General features: G+C 33.7%; 1 protein-coding gene across 1 annotated transcript; it reads right to left on the bottom strand.

The window, feature by feature from the left end:
- Positions 1 to 5,333: 5,333 nt before the first annotated feature.
- On the bottom strand, positions 5,334 to 10,637 carry LOC136040394 (adhesive plaque matrix protein-like). Its single transcript, XM_065724667.1, has 3 exons — positions 10,502 to 10,637; positions 7,787 to 7,894; positions 5,334 to 5,749 (listed from the first exon to the last, which is right to left on the bottom strand). The coding sequence occupies exons 1-3, from the start codon at positions 10,505 to 10,507 to the stop codon at positions 5,405 to 5,407; spliced, it is 459 nt and encodes a 152-aa protein (XP_065580739.1). The 5' UTR covers positions 10,508 to 10,637; the 3' UTR covers positions 5,334 to 5,404.
- Between the last annotated feature and the right edge of the window lie 3,108 nt (positions 10,638 to 13,745).

The following is a 13,745-nucleotide window of genomic DNA, read 5'->3' as shown; positions in this document are numbered from 1 at the left end:
GAAAACGTGAAAATTGGGGTATTTTTATCTTACGAATAGACGATCGGATCTTAATGAAATTTGATTTTTAGAAGGAATTCATGTCTCAGAGCTCTTATTTCAAATCCCAACCAGATCTTTTGACATTGGGGGGAGTTGAAGGGGGAAATCTTGGAAAAACACTTGGAGTGGAGGAATCGGGATGAAGCTTGGTGGATAGAATAAACAAATGTTCTTGATACGTGATTGACAGAATCGTACTGGAATTGCTCTCTTTGGGGGAGTTGGGGGGAGGAGTTCAGTGATTTGGCGAGTTTGGTGCTTCTGGACGTGCTAGAACGATGAAAATTGGTAGGCGTGTCAGGGAGCTGCACAATTTGACTTGATAAAGTCGTTTTCCCAGATTCGGCCATCTGGGGGGCTAAAGGGAGAGGAAAAATTAGAAAAAATTAGTTATTTATAACTTACGAGTGGGTGATCGGATCTTAATGAATTTTGATATTTAGAAGGACATCGTGACTCAGAGCTCTTATTTTAAATCCTGACCGGCATTAAGCCTCTTATTTTCCTTTTTAAATCAATCTACTGATTCATAGAATTTTGTTAGAGCTCATACCATATGATCTCTTGGCTCTTAGCTCTTCTCGCCTTGTCACAAGTGCCATATGAGCTCTTAGCTCTTGTTTTTCTTCGCTGTTTATCGTTTTTGTTTTTGTTTATTTATAATACTCCGTAGTTTGTGTTTTTTTATACTTTTACGGGTAATAAAGTTCACTCATTCATTGTCACATTATCTACCTAAGTAGATTTTCTAGTCATTTCAAACCCCTCCAGACATCGAAAAATCAGGCCGTAGGAATCCTAGGTACTTTCTTTTATCGTCCTACTCTGAAACAGAAACTTTATTTTTATTTCTTCAAACACTAAACCTTAGTCAACAAAAGGATTTGCAATTATCTTTCTGGCATTATGATATTCAGTCTCCACCAAGTTATTTTTATGATTCACATATTCTTGTTACCCCCTTGTGCTCACTCGCTTCTTCGTTGGCTCATTTTGGAGCGTATAGAATCCCGTCGGTTAACTCTGGAAAAGATAAATTTTCAATAAATACTAAATCTCTTCTTTAGTAAATAGGCTTAAATTAAATATTAAATTTAAAAAATCTTAATAGCCAATCACTTTTAAAGACTAAATTAGTAGAGAATACTAGTAAATTAACCTTTGATGACAGGGTGATTCAACTTGATAATTTGTTGTTTTAGCAATATTTTTTGGAATTTGCCATGTTGGGGTAGCCTCCTTTGCTTTTCTTCTTCGATATGTTGTTTTTGTTTATCTTTTTTATTTGTATTTTTTATGTGTATTTGAATCTAATATAACAACTAATAGCCTTCTTTCGAGCTTAGATTCATGTTGGCTTTATGTAATTGTTTTTGTTTGTTTATATGTATATGAAACAAAAATCTATCTATCTATCAATATCTATCTACAAGAGATAATTCATTAGCATAATCTATCCAGCATCCTATACTAATATACCTGTCTGGACATAATTAACAAAGTAAGTTAAAATATGTGTTTTGACGAATTAATTATATGAATAAATACTTTATTTGGGATTGAATGAAACAAGGCTTATTACGCGCTTGGGTATAGTAAACCGGTGAACTAGTTTTCCACAATGAATCAATTTGGAATCTGGAAGCAAGGTATTTTGGAGAACCAAAATATGATTACAGGCCGGCATACAAACCCTCTTACCCAGGTCCATCATACAAACCTCCATCTTACCCCGCTCCAGCATGCAAGGCTAAAACATACAGTGCACCAGCATATGGCTCAAAATACTTGCACCTGAAAAATTAATAATATTCCTTTTTCATATAATATTTTTAGTAAAGACAAAATAAACTAACTGTTACAGTATTCTTAGATCTAGACAAAGAGAAATTGCAACCTTTTTTCCTATTGATTGCTTTCATGCGACAGCTTTTGAAAACCAAAGTGGACTAATATAGACATAAACTCTCCGACTGTTTTTTTCTTGTAAGGCATGATTGGACATCACATCAATTCATAACTAAAATAGGACTCACATTGACACAATATTTAGTTACTAGAAAATATATAAAAGAAGTTACCATTTTTTACACTTTTTGGTTTGATACACTTTTTTCGAATGAAAAAAACAGGACTCACACAGCTTATTCAAATAATAATCAAACAGTTCGTGATAACGAACTGTAGCAAGGAGCGACCCGGCTCAATAGTAAACGAAACTCTAAAAAACGGAATTTTGATACTAAAAGAAACGTCAAAAGAATCGGATTTTCATGCTGATTTTAAATATATAACTTTCATCAAATTTAGTCTTTGTCATCAAAAGTTACGAGCCTGAGAAAGCTGCCTTATTTCGGAAAATAGAGAGAAACACCCCCTAAAACTCATAGAATCTTAAAAAAATCACACCATCACATTCAGCGTATCAGAGAACCCTAGTGTAACAATTTGAAGCTCCTATCTACAAAAATATGGAATTTCGTATTTTTTACCAGAAGACAGATCATGGGTGCGTGTTCATTTGTTTGTTGTTTTTTTTTTCCCCAGGGGTGATCGTATCGACCCAGTGGTCCTAGAATATCATGAGAGGGCTCATTCTAACGGAAATTAAAAGTTTTAGTGCCCTTTTTAAGTGACCAAAAAAAAATTGGAGGGCACCTAGGGCCCCTCCCATACACAATTTATCCTCAAAGTCACCGGATCAAATTTTGTGATAGCCCTTCTGTTCAACTTAGTCGAAAACCTATTGACTATGTCTTTGGGGACGACTTAGTCCAACAAAATCCCCAGAGGAGGGGATGCAAGTTACAAACTTTTACCATTGTTTACTTATAGTAATGGTTCTTCTGAAGTGTACAGACGTTTTCAGGGGAATTCTTTCGCGTTGTGTTTGGGGTGGGTTGGGGGTTACGTGGGAGTATCTTTCCATGGAGGAATTAATGATGAGGGAAGAAAATTTCCATGAAGGGGTGCAGGATTTTCTAGTATTATTTAAAAAAAAAACAGTGAGAAAATAAATAAAAAACTTTTTCAGCTGGAAGTAATGAGTAGCATTAAAATTTAAAACGAAAATAAGATATCACGTATATAAGGGGGTTATTCTCCTTTACAATACCTTGCTCTTTACATTAAAGTATTTTTAGTAATTTCAACCATTTATTCAGCGGCCTTTGTGATTCAGCGGCCATTCTTAAAGATTTGGGATAAAATTCTAGCTTTATTGTAAAGAGCGAGGTATTGACGAGGGGGCAAATCCCCTCATATACGTAATAAAAATGCACAAATATAGAAGTTTGTTACGTAAGTTAATTCGGAAGGTACGCATGTTTATTGCTAACAAAAACATTCGTACAAAAAATCAAAAAAAAATCAAGTTGCACCGAAAACAGGAGTGCAACTAGGCCCCCTCCCCACCCCTTTTTTTTATCAAAATTGTTCAATCAAAACTATGAGAAAGCCATTTAGCAGCCATTTCGTTTTAATTATTCATGTTCGGTGAGCCAAAATCAAAATAATCATTAATTCAAAAACGTTCAGAAATTAAATAAAAAAAAAAAAAAAAATTAACTGCAAGCAAGGAGCGACATTAAAACTTAAAACGAACAGAACTTATTCCGTACATGAAAGGGGTTCTCCCCTCTGAAACGCCTTGCTCTCTACGCTAAAGTTTTTTTATTGTTTGAAAAAGTAGAGTTGTAAAAGTTGGATAGAGTTGGAAAACCCCTTTCATATACGGAATAATCTCTGTTCGTTTTAAGTTTTAATGTCGCTCCTTACATGCAGTTAAAAAAAACTTGTTTTTATTTAATTAAGCAGAAGATTGGAAGCAATTTTAATAGTTTTTACCCAGAATTATTAATAGATGAAACTGGTCTTGACATGAAGTTATTGCAGAATATTTCAGTGTTCATTTTGCTAGTATTGGTTCTGATGTTACTCGTGGTTTTAGCTCGGCTTCAGCTCATTCATATAAAGAGTAATTTCCAAAATCAGAGGATATAAATATGTCTTTGGCCCTACTTAGTTCTGATGAACTAAAAAAAATTAATAGGTTTAAAGCGATGTATTGCACCTCGTTTTAACTTTAGCAGCTCCTTGCTTAGATCTTGCTTAGATCTCCCAAAAAACTATTAATTCTGTCTTAGAAAAATTCGGGACTAAACGATTACGAGAAACCATCGGATAACTGAATTCATTTCACACGCCATATTCTCGATCAATAATGGAGGGGTTTTAACTTCAACATATTCCATTGTATCATCTGCAAATATAACTGCTAGGCCCCCAGTATCGCGGTAAACCGGTTGATTTCTAATTTTCAGGCAAAATGGAACCACCCCTGGCTGAAACACTTCTACAGTTCTTGATTGTGTATTTTTCCATGTTGTGTTTTAAATTTCTCTCCGTTTTTATTCCCTTTTTTTCTTTTATTTTTTTTCATTGTACTCCGTTTTGTTCCATGTGAAAAATACGGGTAATAAATATTTTACTCACTCACTTACTTACTTATAGGATAGACACTTAGGAAAATTATTTTTATATATCAAAAGTAGCAACGGTCCAGGTGAGAGCCCTCTTTTAGTTATTAATTTTTGTGATTCGGAGGTCTGGGATGTACCAAGTTCCTTTGGTAAGGTCTGAACGGTCAAGGTTTTCGATTAGGTACCAAACATCCTTCATTGGAAACAACTATAATCTGAATGACAAAATTCTGTTTGACCCTTCCCAAAAATCCTAGCTAAAATAAAAAAAAAAAACAATTATTAAATATTGTTTGCTAATGTTTGATTATTCAATATTGACAATGGAAAATTAAATTATTTCTTTGTGTATTTTGTAACACACAAATATAATAACTCTTCTTCGTGTGTTTCGTTTTTGTGTCCCTGTGTTCCGATGCCCTCCCAAGGCCCTCATGCCCGATTTAGTTATTTACTTATCCTTGTTGCTTCTCTTTTTCGTTTTTTTCTATTTTGTTTTTTTTTGCCTTGTTAAATTTTGGAATTATTAGCATAATGAGATGTTGTTTTTTTTTATGTTTTTGCACTGTCCCAGCCTTATGAGCTCTGCTCTCTGTTGGGACAAAATATTGTCTTTGTACTTTTTAAGTTGAATAAAGAAAAAGTTGAAGTTTAAGTTGAAGAAGTTGATGTGCTATTATGCCTTATCAAACAAACCAATTCTAGAGTTTATGTTTATATTAGCATCCTATGTGTTTCAAAAGTTGTCGCATGAAAGCTCTCAATAGGAAAAGAGGTTATATTTCTTGTTGTCTAGACCTAAAAATGCTCTGAGAGTTAGATTATTCTTTATTTACTAGAAATATCATATAAAAATAGGTTCATTGTTAATTTTTCAGGTACTAGTATTTTGGGCCATATGTTGGTGCTCGGTATGCTGGAGCGGGGTAAGATGGAGCTTTGTATGCTGGTGCTGGGTAAGATGGTTTGTATGCTGGTGCTGGGTAAGATGGTTTGTATGCTGGCTTGTAATCATATTTTGTTTCGCCAGAATACTGAACATCAGCAACATACCCCGTATAATCATCAGCAGTGTAGGTTACAGTCTGGACACGTCCATCTGGAAGAAGAGTCTGGTAACTACCCTTGACGTATCCATTACCATCAGAGGTTTCCTGGTGGTTGTAGTCATTGTAGGTGTAGTCGTCTTTTACTGCCCAAGCAAAATCGTAGGGCATTGGGGCGTGCTGAAAGAATAGAATCGTTAGACAGGAAGCCTTTTTAGAAGAAAAAATACGAAAGAAGCCCCTCTTGTGGGGCTTTTTTAAGGAAAAAAGGAAAATTTCAGGACAATCAGAGAAAATGTTAAAAATAGAATGAAAAAGGGGGAAATATGAAAACTTTAATAAAACTTTGAAAACTGTAATATCACCATTAAATTAGAAAAGTGTTTTCTTTCTTGTTTTTCTTTTTATTATTATTAATTAAATCTTAGCTCATTGATACGCCTATGATTCTTTCTTAAATCTGATCTTTAAAAAGCTTCTAATCTGTATTGCGCACTTTATATTTCTGTCTAATATTTTGAATTACTTAGGAAGTTTTCAAAATTCCATAGAAAAAAGGCAATTTTACCAAATATAAAAGTTTGGGACATTTTTAAAATACTAAATACTTTGGGGAGGAAAAGCCAGACTCCATCCCTCCCCACTCCCTCTTTTATCCTATTGTGTGCTCGTTGTTACATTATTCTACCTGATACGATAAATATTTCTGATGTATATTGAATTCTTTCCTCATAAAAAGTAAGCTTGAGAGAAAAATTTCATAATAAAAGTGTAATAGTTAGCTCAATATAAGAATAAGGTGGAAAAAGCCTTAAAAAATGACATGTTTTAAATTTTCAATCCAGGCACTTTGGGCGTTAAAAGCCAAGATCATCCCCCCTTTTTGTGTCATACTTTTGCGTCCGTTCCTTTTATAATTCTTGGTTAAATAAAGATTTTTTGTGAGGGAGTGGGAGGTTTTGACCTTCCCCTTATACAAGAATAAGTGCAAAAGGAAAACCCCCTAGAATAACACGTTATATATAATAATATAACAATAAGTTGAATACTCTAATGAGCTCAAGAATAAATGTCGCAGAATAAACTCATTAAAGAATAAGCTATAACTTGAACTTTCTAATTTGGTCAGAGTGGTATCAGACAGCCAGGTTAAATACCCCTCCCCATCCTTTATTAAGAGTTATTTCTCAATATGACTCCGCCTGATTAGCGTTTCTTCTCATCAAAAAATAATCTCAAATAAACTGATTATTGTACTGGTATTGATATATATTGTACTTTTATTAGAAGAAAGCTATCATACTTGAGCTTGAAATTGTATTTTCCAATAATTTTTTTTCCTTTTCAAAGCTTCTGAAACAAACGGAATGAGTCTGAGGTAAATCTTTGCGGTTGTAAACTAAAGTTCATGCTTCGGAATCCAGGTCCAGGTCTTTTGGGCGTGGTTTCGAGAGTTTTTCCAGTAGTTAGCTGATTTTAATACCCAACGGATTAAAATATATTCAAAACCAAGGATCCTGATTGCTAGCCTTGGTTCTCAGAAAACTCGATAAAATAATCTACATCACATCATAGTTCCTCCATTGTATAGAGAGCGCCGTCACTTCATAAAGTCCGTTATGCTTGGGAAACAGAAGTCAATAGTATATATAGAGTAAAAAAGATAAATGACAGCAGGTTTAGTAAGCTATCAACCTGACTTTAGACACCTTTGGGTTTGAGAATTAGCAGATTCCCTAATTTTCGATCCAAGGGAGCACCGTACTGGGTATTGTTTGGTACAATGAATTTGAAATGTTATGTTTTTGAAGGCTGGGGTTCACGTCCTTGTGTAGCCGATCGTTAGGATTGGAACAGGGGTTAATAACATGGTTCTGTATTCTCAGTTACAGTCAATCCAGCTTGAATTGGCTACTTGGAGAAAAATAGGGAGGGTAAATAGGAAGAAGTTGTAAAAAGACGGGTTGACCAAACCCCCAGCCCCCCATTTTACTTCCTTACTGAAGGGTTATTAAATGGAACTCAGCACTGTGGGTTTGTACTATGAAGTATCGTGCAGTTCCTTTACCTTTATCATCTAAATGCCCATCTAGATGGGCATTATACAATCTAGATGCTAAATGCCCGAATTTAGCGATAGTCGTGCCCATACTCTTGATGAGAATGTTAAAGATTGATCAAGAGCCATGATTGTGAAATCTAGAAAACAATACTTACATCACTTTTATATGATGGCTTATAGTCGGGTTTGTAGCCAGAATAGGATGGTTTGGGATACTGAGGGGCAGCACAAGCAGCAGAAATAAAAGCAACCAGAATAAATCCCTGAAATGAAATTACCCATATAAAAATTAATAGTATAACAACCGTGTAATAGAGAAAATTAACGAGAAGTTGTAGCAAGAATAATAGCATTGGTTGGAATTATGTTGTAAAAGGAATATTTCAATAGGATCTTGTTGAAAAAGTTATTGTTATTATTACAATAAAAATATTGTTATTATTACAATAACAATATTGTTATTAAATAGTATTATAATAATGTTGCTATGGTATTTATGTATCTTATACTGATGTTACTCTCATCAACATAATGTTTATCAATTATATAGTTACTTACAAATGTATGTATAGCATATAATTTCATTCAGCACATTTACCTGACCGATAGAAAGATCCAATTATACAATTAATAGTGTTTTACAATAAAAATAATAAAATATTTAAGTAGAAATGGAGAGAGATATTAAAGCCTGAAAATATACCCTGTTTGTGTAGGGGATACCACTCCCTTACCCCATTTGTCAAAAAAGAATTTGGTTCTTGATATCCTCAAAAGTTTTCCAGAATGCAATAGAGATTGTCATTGGTTATTGCAAGTGTTTTGTATGTCAATTGCGTTTCAAATGTTTACAAATTAAAAGTTTAAGATAATAAATTAAATAAGGCCTTTTAATCTTTCATCATTGTGGTTAAAAATAAACTTATTTCTTATGATATTAATCTTGCGTTTGGCCTTACATTCTAAAACTAATAAAGAATTGACAAATTTTAGCTTACAGACTCAGCGGTTTACGGGTTTGCAATATCCTTCTCATACAGGGAAGCTTCTGCTGGCTTATTTGTGAAATGTTGTTCTTTACTTTAATTCGAAAAAAATTCTTACTAAAATTAAATTCCTTTGGATTTTAAATGTTACATTCAGGTTTATTGCACAGGCCCCTGTTCTTTAAACTTGTATTTAATATCTCAGCAAAAATGCTATAAAGGTGAAAGGGATAATTTAATAACTTTTTTTATTAATAATAATTTTAATAATTAATAATTTTTTATATTTAATAATTTATATTTGTATATAATTTTATATACAAGAAAATAGGTTTATCTAGCTTATGTCCTATCTCTAGCCCCCAGTACCTGCTCTTTAAGCTTGAACTCGAGTCTTTTATCACAATATTTTCTGCTTTTTAACCAGTTATATCTGGTGACAACCGTCTAAAAATAAATGCGAAGCTAGCACCCCAGCCTGCCCCAGCATACACATTGGACACCTAGTCTTACCATATTCTGTTTAATAAAGATGTTACATTTTTAATTATATGTTAACCTAAAAAACCCCTGTAGAAAGTTTTGTGTTTGAACTAAAACACTTAAAACTTTGCCTTAGAGTTCAATCATCCTCCTTTCCCAAACAACAGGTTTAGCTAAAGAGAGTTTTAACTATGCAATGCTCTATAAGCATTGTTGTTATCACACAAATGTCTAGGATAACCATTTAATTTGAATCAACTTCATATATTTTTAATGACGATCGCCCCACCGGGTGGCAGGATAGTCTCTTAAAACGACAGAGAGTAAGGGGGATTGTCCCGTCGTCAATACATCGCTCTTTACGCTAAAGTTTTTTTTGGTATTTTGAAAAGGGCTATTTATTCTTATTAAATGTCCTTTGTGATTCAGTAGCCATTCTTAAAGAATTGGGAAAAAGTTTGAAATTTTAGCGTAAGAGTGAGGTATTGACGATGGAGCGACGAACATTATATAAGTAATAATTTCTGTTGGTTTTAAGTTTTAATGTTTTTCCTTACTTTCAGGTGAAAACACTTGTTTCTTATATTCAATATCAATAAAGGAAGGAGCTGTTTCTTCTGCAATTTCAAATTACAATTTATAAATTATTTAGCTCTTTTAAGTCAGTTAATATGTTTATTTCCTATTAGCCACAAAAGTTAAACACATTTAATATTTTAAGAGAAAGGTAGGGGCGGCTGTTATAACGTCATTTTGTCTTGGCTTTTTCTATAATTAGCCATGAATTGATGCCCACAACTATTCCATTTTAAATCAAAAATCAACAGATCATTATAATTTATTAATAGGCTGGAGAAAAATTATTATAACTAGGAGCTTTTGCCTTTATCATTTTTTGGCAAAATTTAAATAATATTTTTCCTAACTCAGCCAGCCTTAGTTTGGTCACCATTTAAGTGTAAATGTGCCAAAAGCTCTTATTTCTTTTTAGCAAAAATATTCGAAAGATGTAATTTTTCTAAGAAAACAAATTCCCGTGAAAATAGAACTAACTTGGCGATGTCAATGTGGAACCATCTAAAAACGACACCCCAATGAAGTACAATTGTAATCACACACAAAGAGCTAACTCACCTTGATATTTTCTGACTTTAGATTTCCTTTTTCTTATAAAATGTTATGGTTCAAGACATAAGGTATGAACTTATACAAAAACGATTCATAGTGCTGACAAGCATTTATACCCTCCACAAAAAAAAAACAACGCTTAGAATCAAAATAAGTGGCCAAATTCATGTTTTAAATTCGATAATGTAACTAAGAGCCAATTTAGTCTGTTTTGCCTACCTTCAGCTTATTTTGGCTTAAATCTAACTAATAACTGATATTTGACTATCTTACCTTCATATTTCTTAATTTTTCTTCTTTTAAATTGTTATTGCTTAGAACTGAAGTTGAGAACTAATACAATCATCAGCGATAGAGGAGCTTTTTATACGCTTTGTCGACCAGAGACCAACGCCCAACAATTAGAGGTCTAATAAAGAGTAAAATATGAATTTTAAATTTGGATTTCTTGTAAGCTTGGAAAAATCATTCTGGCAATGCTTCCTCTTTTCTTGCTCAAAAAGTTGAAAGAGCACAATAAAATATTTCTTTTCAAAATCAATATTTGAAATAATTTTTCTTAGAAAACAGAGTAAGCTATACGCTTGTCTTGTTTCAAAAATAATAGAAAAATGCAGGCAACTAAGCCATATGTATTACCGTCCCATAGGTCTGTCAAATTACAAAATAACAATAAGTAGAGAGACAAGGCAGAATTAATTAATACTGGAAATCATGCTAAAACGAATGTGAAAGATTTTTTTCTCCGATAGGTTTTATTGGAAAGAAGTAGATCTGCACGAGAAATGTATTTCCATGCAAGATCTGCAACAGAAGCAACAACGATATGCAGATTTGCAGAATTTGCAAAAAACAACTTCAAGAAAAATCTTATTGCATTATATCCAGGGGAATGATTAAACAAAATATTTTATAAATGTTTTCTTGGCTGTCTGGTACTTCTTAGGGCCAGATAAGCAGATATCCAGGTATCCTGTTAAAAAAAATGCATTGAATTATCAATTCAGAAATACGTGATTCTAGATTCAGCCGTACTTTCCAATGCTTAAAACTTATTGTTGAGACAGATTTTTATTATAAACATAATTGTCTTAATAAACAGTAATGACTGATGTGACTTCCACCCTCTATTTCATGGGTAAAAGGTGACCTGGAATGAATATCTAGGGTTTCAACTTTTAACCCCCAAAAATACCCTCTGAAATCCAAATCCCCAAATGGTTGGATCTACAGTATAACTATTCGTATGATATCAAATGAAATAAAATTAAAAATTACTCTAATAAAAGTAGAGTCCATCTCTTGGGGGATACGAGAATTACAGATAATTTTTAAAATTATATCAGTTTACGGAGTCTAATTGTAAAGATGGCTTGTGCTTTGCCTTTCATTGTCCCTAATGGAAGGGGACCCGCTTTAAGAGGGAGGTGCCCTATTTCCAAAATATTCAATCCAAATTTTGAAATAGCCATCTTAACCAAAATAATCTAAAGGTTAAAAAACTATGCTTACTTGGATGTCTCAGCCCCCCCCCCCCCACAGCTTTTGAGAAGGTAGCCGAATATAGTGAAAATACAATGTGCGGATGCTGGTTGTCAAAGTGGTGTATCACAAATATCTGTGGAGTGGTTCAGCGTATAAAGGTAAAACTTATGGTGTATGTTGAAAGGGATTCTGAAGGATGAACGTTTGCATCGAGACTCCGCCCTCTATCCCACCCTCATACCGTTTTCAATGCCTCTTCTCCTCAAAATTGATCGAACTTTGAAAAAAATTTCTTTCCAAATAATTCGAAGATATAGTAACTATACCTCTGGGGATGTAATGCCCCCCGATAGCCTCCAGGGTGAGATCGCATGCAAGTTGCCCATTTTTACATCAAGGATTTATCATAATGAAAAGGGTGAATGTTTGATTCAGGATTTGTTCAAGAAAGCCAAGGTAAATCTGGTAAAAATTATAAAACAAAATAAGATTTTCAAAGGAAGGTAAAGAGCAACACTAAGCCAAAACAAGCGAAAAACTACCAAAATAACCATCAATAAATAATTGAGACCCAGAGTGAGCAGAAATTACAATAAATAACTGACTCAAACCCAAAACGAAGACAAATTAAGATGAGTGGGGTTAGCATCCACCTTGAAGACCAGAACATAAATTGAACTATAATATTATCCATAGCCCATTTGATAACCTGTAAATCCATCGTGTATTTTAGTTTGTTTGACCCCCCCCCCCAACACTCACTGAAATCTTAATCTTAACTCACTCAGCATTAGTAGTAGTTACAATAGAAGGAGTAGTGGGAGTACATGTGTTAGTAATGGTAGCAGTGGAAACAGTAATAACAGTGGAAGTAGCGTTAGTATTAATGTGCACATATTGCCTTTTGGTAAGTTGATATTTCCCTTTCACCCTTCCACTAAAGATAAAACTCAATTTTCTAACCATTTCTTATATACACCCATTTGACAATCTGCATGCATATAGTGTATTATGATTTAGGACAAATTTACTCTTTATATTCTTTCAAATTTTTAACTTCATGCCCTTAGTCTCAACAGCATTAGCATCATAGTATTAGTGGTAGTAGTAGGTGCAGTAGTAGCAGTAGTAGCGTTGTATCAGTAGCAGTAGTGACAGTAGTAGAAACAATATTAATAGCAGTAGTAGCATAAACCTGTTGCTTTTTGGCCCACTGAGAATCTCTTTTATGGTACCCTGCAAATTTCAGCTTGATACAGCGAGCCGTTCCAAATACTTATTGATGCGCCCTTTTGACAATTTGTTTGCAAATACTAAATTTCCTTAAATTTTCACTTCAAAATTTTCGCCTTGGAAATACTCCATACAAAAGCAGTGTTTTCAGTGGTAGTAGTAGTAGTAGTTGTTGTTGTGGCACTATCCACAAGGAAATCTCCTTCAAGCATTCCTTGAAAGTTACAACTTAATACCCTAAATCCTTCCTAAGATACACTCTTTTCACAACCTGCATGCACATAGCATGTTTCGGTTTTTTTCTACTTTACGCACAACCTTCTCTTTAATACCTTCTTTCATGCCCTTAGCCTTAAACGTACTAGTATCATAGTAGTATTAGTCGTAGGGGTAGTAGCAGTAGAATTAGTAGTAGCAGTATTAGTGTCATGTTGCCTTTTGGTTAGTTGACAATCCCCCATGATGCCTTGGAAGCTTTTCCTCAACATATCTTTAAATTTTTACCTTAATACCTTCAGCCTTGGTAGAATTTGCTACAGACGAAGTAGTTGTAGTAATAGTAGTGGTAATAGAAGTAGTACTAGTAGACGTATTAGTAGCAGTAGCATGCGAATACTACCGCTTTAGTCAATCGCTCAACTCCCTAATAATTTCCTTTAAGTTTGAAATTAATATACATAATATACAAATTAATATGCAAATTAATATGTTAATACTCTTAGTGGTAGTAGTAGTTCTAATAAAAGTAGTAGTTGGAGTAGTTATAGCAGTAGTAGTTACAGCAGTACTAGCAGTATAG

Source organism: Artemia franciscana, chromosome 20 (genome assembly GCF_032884065.1).
Source record: "Artemia franciscana chromosome 20, ASM3288406v1, whole genome shotgun sequence".
NCBI classification, from domain to species: domain Eukaryota; kingdom Metazoa; phylum Arthropoda; class Branchiopoda; order Anostraca; family Artemiidae; genus Artemia; species Artemia franciscana.
The sequence above is the reverse complement of the archived record's forward strand: the minus strand, read 5'-3'. Positions and strand labels throughout refer to the sequence as shown.